The sequence below is a fragment of the Canis lupus genome, chromosome 12, assembly GCF_011100685.1.
Source record: "Canis lupus familiaris isolate Mischka breed German Shepherd chromosome 12, alternate assembly UU_Cfam_GSD_1.0, whole genome shotgun sequence".
NCBI lineage: Eukaryota > Metazoa > Chordata > Mammalia > Carnivora > Canidae > Canis > Canis lupus.
The window spans coordinates 37,829,420-37,849,064 of record NC_049233.1 but is presented as its reverse complement, the minus strand read 5'-3'; the positions used below and the strand labels follow the sequence as shown (position 1 = coordinate 37,849,064).

Sequence of the window (19,645 nt, the reverse complement as noted above, 5' to 3'; positions counted from 1 at the left end):
CTTGATTGTGTAGAAAATATCCTTAAAATCCATGCAATTTTCTGGAAAAACATTAAACAAGGTATTCAGTATATCTACATAAGTTTTGAGGTATATGTTAAGCACAATGTACATTTAGTTGCCCTTGCTCTTTGGAAAAATTTCTCAGGTGTGTAATTGAGTATTTCTACTAAGATAGGAGGTGGACAGGGATATAATGGATCACAAAGAAGCTGAGCATTTGTGTAAAGTCCACAAACCCTCGCTCAGTTTTGGTAAGGTCAGGAAGCTTGTGCAAGATTAAATTATTATTTTTGAAATTTTCCAGTCATTGATTTGGTCCTGAAATGTTATCTACTTTCTCTCTGTGGAATTCTGTTCTCCAAATGGAGATTTTTATTCTATAGGAATTCCAGTAACTTTTGTCTCTGCTTCTGTTAATTCATTCATTAAGGCATTGCAGCCATTTCCCTTAGGAAATATAATGGGTTTGCTAAGTGCTTATACCAGTGACTGTGGCTTTCATAACAATGCTGCCAGAAAAGCCCCCATTCTCCTTTTCCTGTTGTCTGTTTTATCATCACAATATATATACATTAATCCTATATTGTAAGTCTGCAGGGTTAGATAGCTGGAAAATATCTCTCTAGAAGTGAATTTGGTGAGGAGTGGTCCAAACAGGTTGGTAAGGATCCACGTGAATATATAAACAAGAAAGAGACTGATTCATGGGCAAAGCTGAGCCTTGGAATGGAAACTTCAAGAGCAGCCTATACCTGCTGGCCAACTTTAGTATAGGAAGGAAAAAAATTGATATGACAGGGAAATGATAGCTTCCAGGATACCAGTCAACATCAAGGCCACATGGTCACCAGTCTAGAATCTACAGTGGAAGAGATGCTTTTGATGGAAGGGCTAGCCTTCACATTAGCTAGTAGATAAGCATAAGCAATCTAATTTTAAAACAATAAAAGAAGAGTCAAAAGCCCATTATTTCAGCCCATTATGCCACTCTACCATTGGACAGATTTGACTTTTCCTTAGGATGAAGTCATGTTTTAATTTAGTATTTGAATCCAGTGTTTCTTTCATTAATTTCCTTTTCTTTATATGTGGAAATTTCCAAACTTGTCATAGCTATACTGTGTTGCAGGATTTGGGTTAGCTCAAGGATAGAGTAAGTAAAGAAAAGAAAAAAAAAAGACCCTCTCTAATTTAATCTTCCGTGTTGAACACTTTTCTTAGCCTGCCCATGAACATATTGTATTCCTTCCTGCCCACTTAAATATTTTCTGCCACACCTTTCATGAGAGCCTCTCAGCCTGTTGGGAGTCCATTCCACCATGGCTCTCTGAGCCCTTCTTCAAATTATCTGTTTTGCTGAAAAATCACCCTCACCATCATGATCTCCATCAACATGTCAGTACTCAGCATGTACAATTCTAAACTCAAAGAGGTGATAGCAGCAGTTTATTTTCCAAGTTTTCAATATGCATTACATGTTAGATGGCGACACCTTCTGGTGAAGTGACACATTATCATGTTGAATATACCAAGCTCTACGAGCACATTGCAAACCTCAAAATAAAAAAGAATGCAAAAAAAAAAAAAAAAGAAGAAGAAGAAGATGAAAAAGAAGAAGAGAATGAAGGTGGGAAATGTTGATAGATTTGAGTGTGGTATTAGGGGAATTCTCACCCATATAGGACCTCGCTTTCTTTTAAGATAAGTGGTGAAGTCAGATCTTTCAAAGAGGTTTGCTATGTGAGTGGAAAAAAAGGGTCAATAGCTGGAGGGAAAGTGGTATCAAGAGAATCCTTTAAATAGAAGAGAAAAGTAAGAGCATACTTGTAGGCTACTAGGAATAATCCAGCATAAAGTGGGGAAATAATGATGTTGGCAAATGACAGAAGAGTTTCTGGAAGAATGTCCTCAAGGGATTAAAAAAAAAAAAAGTGAGATCCAGTACATAAGTAAAGGAATTGACCTTGAATAGGAGCAGATCACTCATCAAGTAGTCACAGGAGGGAATGCAGAGTATCTGAACACAGATGCAGTCAGTGAGCAGATGCAATGCTGAACACTGATAAAGTTCTCTTCTTACTCCTTTTGTTCTCAATAAAATGTGGAACAAGGTCATCAGCTGAAAGTGAGAATTGGCAAGAAGTGCAAGAAATCTGAGAAAAGTTGTATGTAGTTCTTCTGAAAAGAGTAAACTCAATGAATCAAGGAAACTTAGTGTGATACCAGTAAGGATCATACATTTAAAGTGGATCCAAATGGTTATTTTTTCCCGTCCATGTTCAGCTACAAGGTGCAAATGAGGAGTAGGAAGAAGGCTGAATTTAACATGGTTATGGTTGTACTCTCAATTATAATAATTGATAGACAAGGGAAGTGAGGACTTGTTATCCTAAAGAGCCAGGCAATATTAATATTCTTTCCCATTGATAACCATGGTTTTAATTGATTCTATTTATTATTTATCTATTTACTCTTGGATAAATTGAAAGTATCTCAGGATGCTAACTTTACTAAAATATACTTTATGCATAACCCATCTCCTTTCTGTTCTTTTGGTTTTCAGTCACAAAGGAATTTTTGTCTTTTCACTTAGGATATTATCTTTAATAAAATGACTGTATCCAAAGCCTCTGTTATTAGACCTGTAGCTGAGAGAAGAAATTTAAAAGGGAGGTTGTAATAATGTAGGTGGATAGGACATAGGAAACTAATTTTTATGGCCTAATTTTTTTAAATGAATCTAACTCATATGTATATTGTAAAAGACTCATTAACTAGCTCCACAGGAATTTTTCATCAATTCACTTGATGAATCTGTACTGCATACGTGTCATGTACACAACACTGTACTAGGTAAGCACCAAGGTCAATTGGAAAGAGGACAAGATCATAATACTAAGGTATTTGAAATCTAAAAGTCTAGGTTTTGCAAATACAAAGGTATTTGCAGCCTAAAGAGGAAAGCATATTTATAGCAAATTATTCTTCAAACAAGCACAACAGGGGCACATGGGTGGCTCAATCAGTTGAGTATCTGCCTTTGGCTCAGGTCATGATCCCCAGGTCCTGGAATGGAGCTCCGCATGGAGCTCCCCACAGGGATCCTGCTTCTTCCTCTCCCTCTGCCACTCCCCGTGCTTGTGCACTCATGCTCTCTCTCTCTCTCTCTCTCTCTCTCTCTGTCAAATAAAGAAATAAAATCTTAAAAAAAAAAAACAAGCACAATGACACAATTTCTATGACATTTGTACATCCAGTTTAGCACTATATACCATCCTAGGCTGAACCACAGTGAATCAGTAAGGAACACCGGTGAATCAGTAAATCTGTAAAGATATGAAACACACTGAAGCAACACACAGGATCAATGAATGAATTCTGACCATGGGGTCTGAGAAAGCTTAGTGGAGAAAGAAAGAAAGCTTAGAAACTGGCCAGTGAAAGAAGGAAAAGTACAGCCCTCTAATATGAAGGAACAGACAAGCATGAGCTGAGCACTAAAGCAAGGAAGTACAGGAAGACATCAGAGACACACATAGTCTTGTCTGAGGACTCAGAAGTATCCTGAAAGAGTATGTAAAGAAGGAAGAGTGATACCAGGAAGTGAACTGCCTGGACTGTTGGATAAAGGAGTTTTTACTGAACACTTACCCTGTTTTAAGTGCTGCCCAAATGGTAACTCATTTATTAAGATCACAGAAACCCTGTAGGAGAAGCACTATCATTCACCATTTTACAGGGGAGGAAACTCAAGCACAGATAGGTCAAGTACTTCCAAGTTGTATGGCTGGTGAGTCACAGAGCCACAGCCCTGTGCCCACTGGTGCTATTAAAACATTTTGAATAGTTGAGCAACATATGATTTCTGTTGCTACCACATTTTTCTTTCACAAATAATGAACATATTTAAATTAAATTTAGAAGGTAAGCAATGAATGTTAGCTGTCTCTCATCTATATTTAGAAGTTCTGAATATGCAAAGGTATTGATTGCTATTTTTTTCTTTTCTTCATTCAACAATATGACTGTTTCCCAAAACTATTGACTTACAATTGTTTTCCTGGTGATTAATCTATAATATAGTACAATTGCATTAATTTTTGTTCTAATTCATATTAATTTAATTAACTTTTTCTAATATTCTTGTACTCTAGAAAAGAGGGTTTTTCTGTTTGTTTGTTTGTTTGTTTGTAATCACTTTGCCCTTCTTTCTCTTTGTAACTTTGAACTTTACCCAGAAATAATTATTGATAGCAGCCAATTCTACATAATACAGGTTACACAAATATTTTCTCCTCAAAAGATTTTCTAATCTTCTATTTAATATGCTTCTTTCTTATAACAGGTCATTTAACTATCAATTCATTCTCATTAAACTTTCATCTACTCTTTCCAAAACTTATATAAAATAAAATATAAAACACATGAAAATGCATCCAGAGAATCAAAGCTAGTTCAATTTCGACATTACTATTTATGCAACATGGAGGCTAGCATCTAATGGGATCTAATTGCTTTACCAAAGAGTGCTTTCATTAGCTACAATAAATATCAGCTCTTTTTACCTCATTGAAATCTGCAACATTCCATTTTCAATTCTTTAAATTTGGGGTTTATTTTATTTGAAATCCTTGAGAAAGACAGACTTTTTAGGTGTGGCTTGTTCTATAAATATTTTCAGACCTTTAGTCCCTATTCTCAGAGACTTTACCTACCTCTTTTCTAGTGATGACTTGAAGTCAAGACCCAGGCAAAAGATTCTGTTCCATGCCCAAGTGATGGTATCCACATTCCCCTGTGGTTGTCTCTATGTAACTTAGAGGAACACAGGCTGAGGTGTCTGATACTCATGTGAAAAAGGACACCAGAGAAAGATGGAAGATGGTTAACCTAAAGTAGAGAAATGCCTAATATAGAGGAAATATGAGGAAACGTCAACTTGATCTTTGCCCTTCTAGAGGGCAGAAATAGGACGAATATTGGAAGCTACTAGAAGATAATTTTCTGCTCAAAGAAAAAATTACTTAAGCAGAGATTTCAAAAACGGAACAAAGTGCTTCCTGGATGAGGCAGAAAACCATTTGTAGAATATTTGCCATGGGTGTCCCTCAGCAAGGAGATATTAAAAGTTCAGTGACCATATAATTCATTTTCCAAACAGGAAACATTTGAGAATGAAGGGATAGCTGCAATAAACCAGGATATCCCAAGCAAACCAAGTCATACTTCAACCTAATTCACCTCCAGTTATGTGCACTTGACATGTGGAGAATAGGGAAAATTGGAACTAGTTAGGAAATGATAACAGGTCATGGGATTCTGAGACACAGAGCAAATCTGTAACTTTTTCACCCCCTTCTATTCCTATCCTGAAAGAATGAAGTACAAAGATGCAGATTAAGTAGATCTATGTGAGCAAGCCTGGATATGAGTGTTAAGACCCAGAAGAATCCAAGTAGGATCAATTCCAGGACAGGGCACTCTTCCCAGAGCCAAGGTGGAATAAATACTATTCCCAAAGCAAGTTATTCAGAGAATTCTACTAGAGCATAACATTTAAAAATAAGAACAGGACAAACCCCAAAAGGAGGAATATTGTGGGGGGTGACGAAGTGGAGAGCAGGACCAGCACTGCAACAGGCACTGTGAGAAGAATGGAGGTGCAGGATATATGAGGAGCACAGGTTCCCAAAGGATGGTCTATGCTTACCATACTGGATAGGCATAGAATTATCAAATGATGCACATTTTTTTCTTCCATTCTTAGTGGCAATTAAAATGTAATTACAAAAACTTTTTCTGTGACTTGTACTGAAATCTATGATTGTTTGAAAGGTTATTAAAAATTAACATTCTTAAGCTAAAATTCCCATTTTTACTAGCTGCAGTGACACTAATGGCTGTACAGATAGCTTCTATCCCTTTCTTGTACTTGCCAGTGTTCAGTGGGCACCTTCCAGTCTACCATGCAGCTAGCCTAACTCAGGGAATATTGACCACCTCCACAGTTAGAACGGGCCACTCAGAGAAATTCCAGTCCCCTGCTCTCTAATCACTCAATTCAAGCTAGAGGCATTGGTATATCCATTGGTAACTGGTATTGGTCCAGGCACATGACATAAGACAGCCATACTTTAGGGAAAGGTTATTTTTCAAAATGTTCAAGGGCAAGCAAGTTAACTTGGTGGAAACCAGCCTATAGATAAAGTCACCACATGAGGGAACTGAACAAAGAGAATAAGAGAATGGCAGAAAGGCAGTTAGAGCTCTCTTTTCACCAGGCATTCCTTACTGTTAGCTTTCCTTTCTTTGTGATAAACTTCCTTATTGTTTAAACCATTTTGAGATGGGTTGTCTTGACTCTTCAACTGAAAGTGTCCTTACAGATCCATAAAACAGTGGTTTCCCAAACCTGCATGCATATTAGAATCACCTACAGACCTTCAAAAGTTGCTGATGCCTACGTTCTGCTCAGAGATTATGATTTATTGGTTTGGTATGTGGCTTGGTGAGAAAATTAATCCATATGCTCCCTTTCATCCTGGAGATTCCTGAGAATTTATCACTGTCCAAGATTGACAGAGTACTCTAAGACTCCTCAAAATGACAGAGAATATGTATTCCCACAGAACTCAGTACACCCCCTGTAATGAAGGAGGGACTTTTATGCTTTGTGGCAAAATTTGAGTTGCTTCACGGCTACCCTGCTTGAATTTCTGCTTGATACCCTTGTCTCTGCCAGAAGATTAGTGTTTGAGGCCCTTCTTTAATAAGTCTAGACCTAACCCTAACAAATACAGTAGTTCCAGCAGGATGAAATGTCTCAGGAAGTTAAATCCTCTGCCAACCTGATCTCTTCATACTCCCCTTCATCTTTCCTCTCACTTCCCTAAGTAAAATATACTGCTTGCTCTGTAAAGTCGACTGAAAGTAACATGTCCTTGACCCAACTCACTTTCAACCAGACTGCCACACTCTGAGCCCCACCATACAGAAATCCTAGGGCTGCCACTAATAGACAGGAAGGTTGTTTTGTTGCATTTTCCCCCCTAGGTTTTTAGAAGCACTCCACTTCCTCATCCAAAGTGCACCTCTGGGTACCACAATATGCTATCATTCCCCACTTGAATTATAATGTCTATCAAAAGAGCCATCTCTCGGGAGGCTTGAGTGCTAAGTGGGGAGTGATTTTTAGAGATGTGTGGGAAATGGTTTCAATATTTGGCAGTTCCTAAAGGCAAGATGATTTGAGATGTTGGTGATTTAAAAAATACACTTGATCAGCTCATTATGCTATTCCCCTATTTCTGAAAATGCCTTGTCACTGAAATTTGGCAGTTGCACCAAAGTAGAACTTAAATAAACTAGAGAATTATAACTTCTGGTTAATTCATTTATCATATGTTTCACATATATCGATGTATATATTCACCAGGAAATCAATCTTTCTTTTACAGATGTCTCCATTAAAATATACCATTCTGAAACTAAAGACATAGACAATGCCCCAAGAATCGAAACAACCGAAAGTACTCCAAAAATGTACAAAGTGTCAACCATGAAACGAATATTCGATTTGGCCAAGCATCGAACAAAAAGGTCAACATTTTTCCCAACTGGGGTTAAAGTCTGTCCACAGGAATCCATGAAACAGATTTTAGCCAGTCTTCAAGCTTATTATAGATTGAGAGGTAAGGAAAGAAATGGAACCTGTTTAGCCTCTCATTCTTTTTATCCTTTCCCTTTCACTCATCCATACAACGTCTTTAGCCCCCAAACTTTCAGAGTCCTTCATTTAGTCGCAGGAGTTATAAAAATCAGGCAATTAACCTAACAGTAATGAGTAGTAAACTTTCAAAACTATGGTAGATATCTGCTTTTACATTTAAAATAATGTCTTCTGCAACATAGAACTATTAAGGCATTTAACAAGTCACCAGAAGGACTGGTATCTGGGTATTATCTCTTTGTTTTATTTTTGCCAAAACCCAATATTGGATTTTAATATTATTATTATGAAGTAAGAAGCACAGAATGATTACAATGTCAGAAAACTGAGCAAGTTGATTTATGTCTATCAGAAAGGGAGACAGAACGTAAAGACTGCTAACTCTGGGAAACGAACTAGGGGTGGTAGAAGGGGAGGAGGGCGGGGGGTGGGAGTGAATGGGTGACGGGCACTGGGTGTTATTCTGTATGTTAGTAAATTGAACACCAATAAAAAATAAATTAAAAAAAAAAAAAAGATTTCATTTTTCAAAAGCAACATTACAATCCATATCCTCTTTCCCTTCTTGTTAAGTTTAAATTGTTTATTGCTGATCCAGCAAAAAGTTCTGAAGTTTGGAAACCTGGAGGCACATCCAAGTGCAGAGGAGTCACAAATTAACAATGATTTACCAAGATATAATGCAGGGATGTTAACAGGAGTTACAACACAATTACTGTGATTTCCAGGAGAGTTACAGTACAGTTTTTACCCCAAGACAGCCTAAAAGGATTCTTGTGACTTTCTCAGAAATCATTATGGAATTAAATCACACCACAGTGATCAGTGGCTATCTTTGTAATTCACTTACTGCAGATGAAAAAGTCGCTATGGCTGCTTCTTTAAATGAAAAAAACAAAACAAAACACAAAACAATCTTTAGTAGATATTATTAAATCCCCCAGTTTGTTCCAAATAATGCAAAATATCTTATCTAGCTGAAGCCTAAACTCAATTCATCTTACATGTGAAAGTTGAGGGGGTTTGCTGAGGCCCATCTTCATCACATGAGATATTTATTTCCATTCCAAAAAGCACAGTCAACCTGCTCTATTTGATACCCATTAACTAGAATGTGCTGGTTCAATTCTAGCCTGTGATATATTGCAAATTATGACAATAGAGAATGCATTTCATGATACTAACATTCTGAAGTTCTTGAGTATTTACATCTGTAAAATGTACAAAGGTTGCATAAGTCTGGAGACTTTTTTGCTAGATTTTGGAGACGAGAGTCTCAAAAATATCAGGCCTTATGTTCCTCATATGTCTCATTTTATGTGGAAGAGACATTTGCTTTCTGACAGAAGCCACACCCACAGAAAAATGACAAGTACTGGATCACAGTCAGAAGGAGAACTCTAATTATAGAAAATCAAGTACACTATATTATTATTCTGAGTTCCTAGCATAGCACTTCTGCATGGCAGTTCCTGACTAAATGCTTGTTGATGGATACAGGAGTCAAAGAGGCCACTGGGAATGCAAAGAGAAGACAATAATGTGTAAATTATTCATTTTGAATGTGCCTACACATTGATCAGATAATGACACTGGTAAATTTCATGTTGTTTGTTCATGAATGGAAGTGAAATATATGGCAAATGCATCACATTGAATGTGAATATAACTGCTATTCTCATATAACTTCTAATCCTTTATGACATTCAGAAATAGGATTCATCACAGGTATTTATAAAATAGACTATTGCTGAACCAAGTTTTTAACTCTGAATTTTATTTTTTATTCTTGATTAGGTTTGCCTTTTTCATTCTTGCTTTCCTAGATGAAACAAACCACTGTTTTTCTCCCCACAGCAACAACAGTCCATTATTTTTATGGCTGCCCCTGGGTGATATGAAATTTTACTATTCATCAGCATGGGTTTCTTAAGTCTAACAAATTGGTTCACAAAGAAACAAGAAATAAGACTAGATACAAAGTGGTGCTCCTTTGACAGAGTAACACACTTTCTGTTTTTGTTACTGCTTTTGCAAAATTATCTTTTGACATCTTTCAAACTTAGGAGAGAAAGCTTCCGCATTCATCAAATCAAATGGAATATTGATATATTTATTTTTCCAATGCTTAAAGCAGCACAAATGAAAATGTTCTGAACTTCATAGTAGAATCATAAATATGCTTATCCCAAAGCACAAATGAAAGACAGGCAAGTTTGTTTCTGGCAGTCTCCCAGGGGAACCCTGTGTTCCTACTCAAGCAAACTCCTCTCAAACATCCCACCCTTCTCTGTATCTCCCTCCCCCTTTCCCCCTGCTTCTTTTGCTTCTTCTCTCTCCCTCCACCTCTCTCCTAACCTCAAAATCAAAAGCTCGATCTTTCTTTCACATTAATACATGCCTTAGAGAAAGATTAAGATAGAGGGAATCCTAGTTCTTGGTTCTCCATGTGTTATCCAAGACCAGCATCGTCACCAGCATCTGGCTAATTGTTAGAAATGCAGACCTACTTTCACCCCACCACATCTATTTCCAGAATCTGTATTTTAATAAGACTCCAGGTAATCTATTTACACGCTATAGTTCTAGAATATCTAGCCAACACCTCCATTATACAGTTTAAAAAGTGAGGTGACATGGTCAGCCAGGGCCAGCATTAGTGGCAGAGCATGGTTAAAACACAGCATTCTGACTCTTACTCCATTGTGTTATCTCTCCATCTAATGTGTGCCCAACCTTGGGCAAAAATGCCCCCATTTTTACATACCATTGGTCTAACCTAATCCTTACAAATGTGAATAACTATCCCAGGACCTGCCTTGCCTCCTTTATGCATGTTCCCAAGGGTTCTTTCCACATCACCAAAGAGCCTACAGTGAAGCATTCAATAGAAAGATTGAGACTCTGGTCAGATTTCAGGCACTGGCCAGCAAATGTGGGAAGAGTGAAGAGGCAAGGTTCTGGATGTCCCTAGAATCCCTATGGAAATCTTTCCTGGTAGATTTAGGGAAGGGTGGTGCAGGAAGTTAAATAAGAGGTAAGTTAAAAGGATAGAAAAATCCAGCTTTCAGAAGTTTTCAGACTCCTTCCAGCCATGAGATCCTTTGATGCTTTAACTTTCAAGGGTTCTTTTGATGTCCTCTTGGTAAGGATGGGAGAACTCTCCTAGTGGGGCATGAGCTGGTGCTCCCTGTTCTCCCAACTGCGGAAAGATGCTGCATTTCCTGCTTTGTGCTAAGCTTCCAGGAGGCCAGAAAAATGACATCGGAGCAGTCACCAAAAGAATTTGCCCCTCAAAAAAGTCTAAAGAAAAGCTACTTGTCCCTGTTTCATTTTTAACATTTTAATCCCTATAAACAACAATGCCCCAGAAAAATAATTCTTTTTTGTCAGTTTCTTTTTTTTAATTTTATTTATTTATTCATGAGAGACACAGAGAGAGAGGCAGAGACACAGGCAGAGAGAGAAGCAGGTTCCATGCAAGAAGCCCACCGTGGGACTTGATCTCAGAATTGCAGGATCATGCTCTGGGCAGAAGCCAGAGGCGCTAAATCACTGAGCCACCCAGGCATCCCTTTTTTTCAGTTTCATGATTTTGTTAAATTCTAGTTAGTTAACATGTGGTGTAATATTAGTTTCAGGAATAGAATTTAGTGATTTATCACTTACATATAATACTCAGTGCTCAACACAAGTGCCCTCCTTAATACCCATCACCCATTTAACCCATCCCTCTACACACCTCCCTCCAGCATCCCTTTGTTCTTTATAGCTAACGAGTGTGTTTTATGGTTAGCCTCTCTTTTTTTTCTCCCTATGTTCATGTGTTTCATTTCTTAACTCCTACGTATGAGTGAAATCGTATGGTATTTATCTTTTTCTGACTGACATTTCACTTAGCATAATATACTCTAGCTCGAACCACTTCATTGCAAATAGCAAGATTTCATTCTTTTTAATGGCTGGGTAATATTCCTCTGTGTGTGTGTGTGTGTGTGTGTATCACATTTTCTTTATCCATTCATCAGTCAATAGATATTTGGGCTCTCTCCATAGTTAGGATATTATTGATAATGTTGTTATAAAACATCAGGGTGCGTGTACCCCTTCAATTCTGTATTTTTGTATCCTTTGGGTGAATACTTAGTAGTTCAACTGTGGATCTATCCTAGGGTAGTTCTATTTTTAACTCTGAGGAATCTCCATACTACCTTCTAGCATGGCTGCACCAGTTTGCATTCCCACCAACAGTGCAAGAGGGTTCCCCTTTCTCCCCCATCCTCACCAACACCTATTGTTTCTCGTGTTATTCTTTTTAGCCATTCTGACATGTGTGAGGTGATATCTCATTGTAATTTTGATTTGCATTTCCCTGATGATGAGGGATGTTGAGCATCTTTTCATGTGCCTACTAGTCATCTGTTGTCTTCTTTGGAAAAATGTCTATTCATGTCATCTGACCCTTTTTAAATTGGATATTTATTTCTTGGGTGTTAAGTTTTATCAGTTCTTTATATATTCTGGATACTAACCCTTCAAATATCTTCTCCCATCCTATAGGTTGCCTTTTAGTTTTATCGATTGTTTCCTTTACTATGCAGAAGCTTTTTATCTTGATGAAGTTCCAATAACTCCTTTTATGCTTCTGTTTCCCTTACCTCAGGAGGCATATTGACTAAGAAGCTGCTCTAGCTAGTGTCAAAGAGGTTACTGCTTGTGTTCTCCTCTAGGATTTTGATGGTTTTCTGTCTCACATTTAGGTCTTTCATTCATTCTGAATTTAATTTTGTGTATGGTGTAAGGAAGTGGTCCAGTTTCATCGTTTTGCACATTGCTGTCCAGTTATCTCTGCACCATTTGTTGAAGACACTGTCTTTTTTTCCACTGGTATTCTTTCCTACTTGGTTGGAGGCTAGTTGGACCATATAGTGTGGGTTTATCTCTGAGTTTTCTACTCAGTTCCATTGATCTATGTGTCTGTTTTTGTGCCAGTACCATACTGTATTGATCACTACAGCTTTATAATATAACTTGAAGTCTGGAATTGTGATCCCTCCAGCTTTGCTTTTCTTTGTCAAGATTGCTTGGACTATTTGGGGTTTTTGTGGGTCCACACAAATTTTAAGATTGTTTGTTCTAGCTGTACAAAAAATACCATTGATATTTCGATAGGGATTGCACTGAATGTGTAAATTGCTTTGGGTAGTATAGACATTTTAATAATCTTTGCTATTCCAATACATGAACATGGAATATTTTTCCATGTCTTTATATCATCTTCAATTCCTTTCATTAGCACTTTATAGTTTTCAGAATACAGATCTTTAACCTCTTTATCTAGGTTTATTTCTGGATATCACAGATTTTAGTGCAATTATATGGGATCAATTCCTTGCTTTCTCTTTCTGCTGCTGCATTAGAAATATACAAGAGATTTCTGTACATTGATTTTGTATCCTGGGACTTTATTGAATTCATGTATCTAGCAATTTTTGGTAGGGACTTTTGGGTTTTCTACATAGAGTATCATGTCATCTGCAAATAGTGAAAATTTATATTTTTCCTTGCCTATTTGGATGTCTTTTTATTTGTTGTTGTTGTTGTTGTTGTTGTCTGACACCATGCCTTTCAGTTCTGTATTAAATAACAATGGTAAGAACAGATAACTCTTTCTTATTCCTGATCATAGAGGAAAAGCTCTGTTTTTCCAAATTAAGATTGATATTAGCTGTGGGTCTTTTGTATAAAGCCTTTATGATGTTGAGGTATGTTCCCTCTATCCCTAGTTAAGGGTTTTTATCAAGAATGGACGCTTACTTTGTCAAATGCTTTTTCTGCATCTATTGAAAGGATCATATGGTTCTTATCTTTTCTTTTATTAACATGGTGTATCACTTAATTGATTTTCCAATATTGAACCACCTTTGCAACCCAGAAATAAATCCTACTTGCTTGTGGTGAAGGATTTTTTTAATGTACTGTTGGGTGTGATTTGCTAGTATTCTGTTGAGAATATTTTTATCCATCTTAATCTGGGATATTGGCCTATAGTTCTCTTTTCTAGTGTGGTCTTTGTCTGGTTTTGCAATCAAGATAATAATGCTGGCCTCATGGAGTGAGTTTGGAAGTATTCCTTCCATTTCTATTTTTTGGAACAGTTTGAAAAGAATAAGTATTAATTCTTCCTTAAATGTTTGGTAGAATTCCCCTGGGAAGCCATCTGGCCCTGGCCTTTTGTTGGGAGATTTTTGATTACTGATTCAATTCCTTTGCTAGTTATTGGTCTGTTCAAGTTTTCTATTCCTTCCTGTTTTAGTTTTGGTAGTTTATATGCTTATAGGAATTTATCCATTTCTTCCAGATTGCCCAACTTATTGGCAGATAATTTTTCATAATGGTCTCTTATAATAGTTTGTATTTCTGTGGTGTTGGCTGTGATCTCTCCTTTCTGGGAAATAATTCCTTAAGCAGCTTCAGACATTTGTGCTTCAGGGAGAAAGTTCTCTCAGAGCCTCTGTGAAAAGGAGATTTTAATGGGGATGAGGGTGTTCTGTGTCTCTGAAGTAGGAGAAAGGGCAGCAGAAAAAGAAGCAAAGCTCAGAAGATGCAGGCACCAAAAACAAGCCTTAAATTGGACTGAAATAAAAGGAAGACTTAACCTGAGACCAAAAGAAACATGCCGTGGGGTACATTGAACTAGTAATTAGAAGAATTATCACATTATGTTCTCTCAGATGTTTCACACACAGATATTATCAGTGAAAGTCACCAACACTAAGATCTCAAAGGCAACTCTAGTTGATTTTGTATACATGATGCAAATGCTGTATCTCTGACACTTAAATGTTTTTTGAACTAAATTAGCAAGTGCATTGGAGAGAGATAGAAAGTCAAAATAACATCCCAAAGAGTGTGGAGTAGGTAGATGAGAAGGATAGCAAGGGCAACTGGTTTGCTTGGGCTGGACACACAACTCTTAAGATCTGGACAAACCTCAAGATAGTCAACTGTCATTTCCTTCTTGTGTTGTATGTAGACCCTTGAGTACAGATGAAGATCAAAAGATTGCATGAGTGTTGGTATTGGGAAAGGCATTACAACCCTCTGATCCTTGCCTGGCAGGAGAAAGATAACATTCACAAAAGTGAGCTCTCCTGGTGAGGCTATTCACTTGCTCTCCAGGTGTGCTGACCCCTGTTACTTTCCTAGGTGTGGAAAACTTGATGGCACATTTGAGGTGCAGGAGACTGCACCCACTCCTGGCTTTGTGCATTCTGGTGAGGTCGCTGCTGGTAGATAACCTGAGCTTCTTTGGTCTGGAATTCTCTTTGCCTCTTAAAAACAAAGTTAAGAGAAATCCAGACATATAAAAAATGGGGAATGAAGGAAGATAAAGCATAGGAGTAAGTCTCCAAACTGGTCTTCTCTCACCTGCTCCTTCCCCCAGCACCTTCTCTCAGCAGGTAGGTAGAATTTCTTTAGAAATTCAGATGATGTCAGCTTCTGTCTCAAAGCCTCCAATTGCTCCCCATTCCTCCTGAGGTAAAAACCAACATATTATAATTGTTTATAACAGATATCATCTAACTTTTTTCCTCACTTAATCCTCTAATTTTTAAGGTATGTACCCCTTTGCATGCTTTTCAATTAATATCTAAAGTTTTTCATTATAAGTATAAATGATTAGGTAATATGTAACATTTGGTAAGTTGTAAATATTGATATTGAAAATAAAACAAAAATTAGAGCATTTGTATGTCTCCAGTAGAATCTACCATAGCTACTCAATAGTTACTATCAAATACTCCACAAGTACATATCTTCACGTACTCTTCTCAACAGTAGGAAATGCCACAGGGATCCTTTTTATCCATACACCCACATTTCCACTCCACTTCCCACTTCATAGCCCTGTCTTTTTTTTAAAAGATATTATTTATTTATTCATAAGACACAGAGAGAGGGAAAGAGAGAAAGAGAGAGGCAGAGACAGAGACACAGGCACAGTCAGGAGAAGCAGGCTCCATCCAAGGATCCTAGGTCTCCAGGATCACGCTCTGGGCTGAAGGTGGCGCTAAACCACTGAGACACCTGGGCTGCCCTCACAGCCCTACCTTAATGTAATTTATTTCATGCTTGAAAGTCTGCTATTGGTTATTCTTACATACTTCTTAGTAACAAAAATACATATATAAATTTGATTTATAGATTTTATCTATTTCCTGTTACTGTAGGCTTTATGTGTACAAAGAAATTTTTTCTAGGTCCAGTTGCATTTATAATTACTTTTAATATATAACTGGTTAAAACAGATAGATACAAATTTAACAAAAAACTTAAGTAAATTTATATTAACAGATATAAGATCAGATATTGATACCCGGTTTTGTGGGTACTAATGTTTATACATACAAAATTAGGAACAAGACTTTGGAAGAGTCCAGTTTAAATGAACAGCCTGTAGCTTAAGTGTCATTAGCTTCAGCCTCTGGATGGATGGAGTTGCTTTGGTGTCATTCCTGATATTAGTTCATGTACCATTACCTATTATTCATATTATATATTGCCACAATGAGACAGGATTTAGGATCAATTTTATCCCTAAGCATCTCACTTAAATACTGAGAAAACTTGTTATGTAAATAAATGGAAACAGATGGGAGTTTTGTTATAGTAATATCTTTATGCTTTAAGTTGCTTTGGCTTTATATGTTAATAATCACTCATGATCTGTCATTATTTTTAATGATGTCACCTGTCAACTCCATTAGGACTTTTTCTAATATGTTGAAAACAACAAATCACCCTGTTGCAAAAACACATGTTACCCCTCAACTGAGTTCACTTGCTTTCTTAACCTCCACACTGCTATTTCACATCATCCCATTGTGTGGCAACCTAAAGGCACTGTGCCACAGTAAGATTAAGAAAAGGATGAATGGGGAAAGGGTGCTGGCCAAAGGGAAAGGAGAAAAGGAAAGGTGTGTGCTCAGGAAGGCTGACTTTAGAAAAGCATGATAGGAAAAATGAGACCTAGATATTGATTCTCTTTAAATTGTCTATGTGCCTATTTATCCCTTGGAAAGTCTTTAAATATAGCCAGGCACCTATGCCCCAGTATGAAGATTATTGGTCCACAAAGCCCTACACAGTCCCTGTTCCCCTCATCTTTCTGTCTTTATCCTCTTTTACTCTCATCTTTGCTGTGGTCACACTGACCTCTTTGTTGTTCCTTCAATGTTCAGAGCATTCTCCAGCCTTGAGTATGGAGAAGGCTCCATTCTGCTTAAAAGTCACCTTTATAGTGAGGCCTTCCTCAACTGCCCTATTTTAAACTGCACACACACACACACACACACACTCAATATCTCTCTCTCTCTCTCATATTCCTTATCTTCCTTCTTTTATTTTTCTCTATAACATATACAGGGATTCAATATATATCTGTTAAATGAATTAATTTCTGTGGGCTATAAATTAGCATGCCCACATAAGCCATAAAAGAGCTCTCCATGGTCTGAAATGATGCTTAGGCTGGGAAACAGGGATTGTCTTAGGATGTGACCATTTTCTGTTCCTAATGGTGCTGCATTGTAGTGTGTCAGGAAGTGGTGTGGGAAGCATATCGGATCTTTCTGGATCGCATCCCTGACCCAGGGGAATACCAGGACTGGGTCAGCATCTGCCAGCAGGAGACTTTCTGCCTTTTCGACATTGGAAAAAATTTCAGCAACTCCCAGGAGCACCTTGATCTTCTTCAGCAGGTGAGTCTAAATGCTGTGCATTTGGAACACTGCCCAAATAGCTCCAAGGCCTCTAGTCCCTGCCCCTTTCAAATTTGTTTCCACTGCATAAGGATTAGTTGAAGAAATGCTTAGAAATAACTGATAAGGCCTACAAGAATTTTATTTTTGCAAAATAGCATTGTACGGGCTGAGTGAAGTGAAGTTAAAGGGAAAAGAGGATGAAAATAGACTTTACCTCTTCAGCTGACATTTTACCCTGGTAAAATTACTTTTTATCTTTCTGCAGAGACTAAAACAGAGACACTTTCCTGAGAGGTAAGTACCCAAAATAGAGTGCAGCATGCACTTGACTTTTGAAAGATCATATAATGGAGTGAGACTGAGCTATTGTACCTTTAGGATACTATGTCAGCACTGAGATCTGTGTAGGTTATTCTGACAGACAAATTATGCATATATTGTGCTAAAGATAAATGAGTATATAAAGGGATCATGGATAGACCCTAACGATTGAGATAGATGTTGGCACTATGTTTGCAGATAAAATGGATTCATTTCTATGTGTTAAGTATCTAATGTGTATTTTCACTTATAAGATATAGAACAACTAAAATAGTTTGACTTTAGAATTTATGATAAACTATTCATTACGTCAGAAAATACTAATACAATCAGAAAGTAACATGCATTTTGAACTCTCATTTGGTATTCTGTAAAGCATTAGTATTTCTCTAACCAAATTACCGAAGCACTGGGCTATACTCTCAACAAGAATTGAATATCAAATAAGAATCAAAATGAGAAAAAGGCAAGGAAAAGTACATTAGATAAAATGATTAAAGAACAGAAACAAACTCTAAACACAAATTATATACATTTATAGCATTTAGAAATCTAAATCTGAAGATAGTACTAAGAGAGACACAAATTTGGCTCTATGAATTACTGACAAGTCTTTATAATGCTTTTCACATTTATTCCTTCATTTCTATTCCCTTTGCCAACAACCTCTTCCAGGACCTTACTAATTTACACTGTGAAAAATGTCAAATATGATCTCCCTAATGGATTTCCCTGCCTCTAACCTCTTCCCCTCCTTAACTTGCATAACTGCTGCTGGATTAATAAGTCTGAAAAGTTCCTTTTCTTACATTGAGCCCTGTTCAATGACTTTCAAAAGATTCCCACATCTTCCTTTTACCCTTCTGAATATCCTCTGCTCACTAGTCCCCTCATGCTCTTGTGTACAGAAGGCTGAGTGGTAAGGATAAAACCACTCATATCCTTTGCCCTGACTCCCAGATAGGGCCAACTGTTAGGGAGCACGAGATCAGAGACAGAGGATAGGATGAGGTAAGTGAATTTATCACCTCCCCTCACAACCAACTTGCAAAGTCTTTGAGGGCTGTTGTCATCCTTCAGTTTCATCTCAGCTCCTGTCAGGCAGCCTTTCCACAGATCCTTCTCTGTCTCAGGTTCATGGTAAGTGCCCTATTCTCTCACCTCTCCTAAACAAAGGGTGGTTTGAAGATCCCACTATTACCCACCCCTGAGTACTGCACTCGGCCTTGTGGTTGCTCTTTTACCCTTCCCACAACTTAATAAGTATCCCCCCTTTTTTTTAAGATTTCATTTATTTATTCATGACAGACAGAAAGAGGCAGAGACGCAGGCAGAGGGAGAAACAGGCTCCCTATGGGGAGCCTAATGCAGGACTCGATCTTGGAACACCAGGATCACACCTTGAGCCAAAGAGAGATGCTCAACCACTGAGCCACCCAGATGCCCCAGTAATCCCTTTTTTAAACTTTGTTCAAATTACCCCACAATGAGTGAGCCATCTGTGTCCTGCCAGGACCTTCATTGAGGCAGAGACCAAACTAATCAACTGAGGCCTTTCATCCCCTTACCTTGCCAAATTTGCCTCCATTACCCATGATACACTGTGGCCACCATGCCATTCCTTACTGCACACCAACCAAACCCTACTCATCTGGACTCTGACCCCTAACCTTTCCATCTTGCCCAGAAGAACCTGCTTTTCCATGTTACCTATCCAAAGCCTACTCTCCTTGAAGCTCCTAGTGGAGTCCCACCTGGATCCCATGATGTCTTCACACCTGTTTGAGCCTGCAGCAATATCTTCCTGCTTTGAACTTTGTACTTT

At 37.7% G+C, this 19,645-nt stretch overlaps 1 protein-coding gene across 1 annotated transcript in view; it reads left to right on the top strand.

Annotated features, from left to right (window-relative positions):
• Positions 1-1,381: 1,381 nt before the first annotated feature.
• The window catches only part of IMPG1 (interphotoreceptor matrix proteoglycan 1), a 114,274-nt gene continuing 96,010 nt past the window's right edge, over positions 1,382-19,645 (top strand). The window contains exons 1-4 of the mRNA XM_038555047.1: positions 1,382-1,435; positions 7,439-7,694; positions 17,330-17,496; positions 17,765-17,793. Coding sequence (XP_038410975.1) covers positions 1,382-1,435; positions 7,439-7,694; positions 17,330-17,496; positions 17,765-17,793 — 506 coding nt within the window. The remainder of the gene's footprint in view (positions 1,436-7,438; positions 7,695-17,329; positions 17,497-17,764; positions 17,794-19,645) is intronic.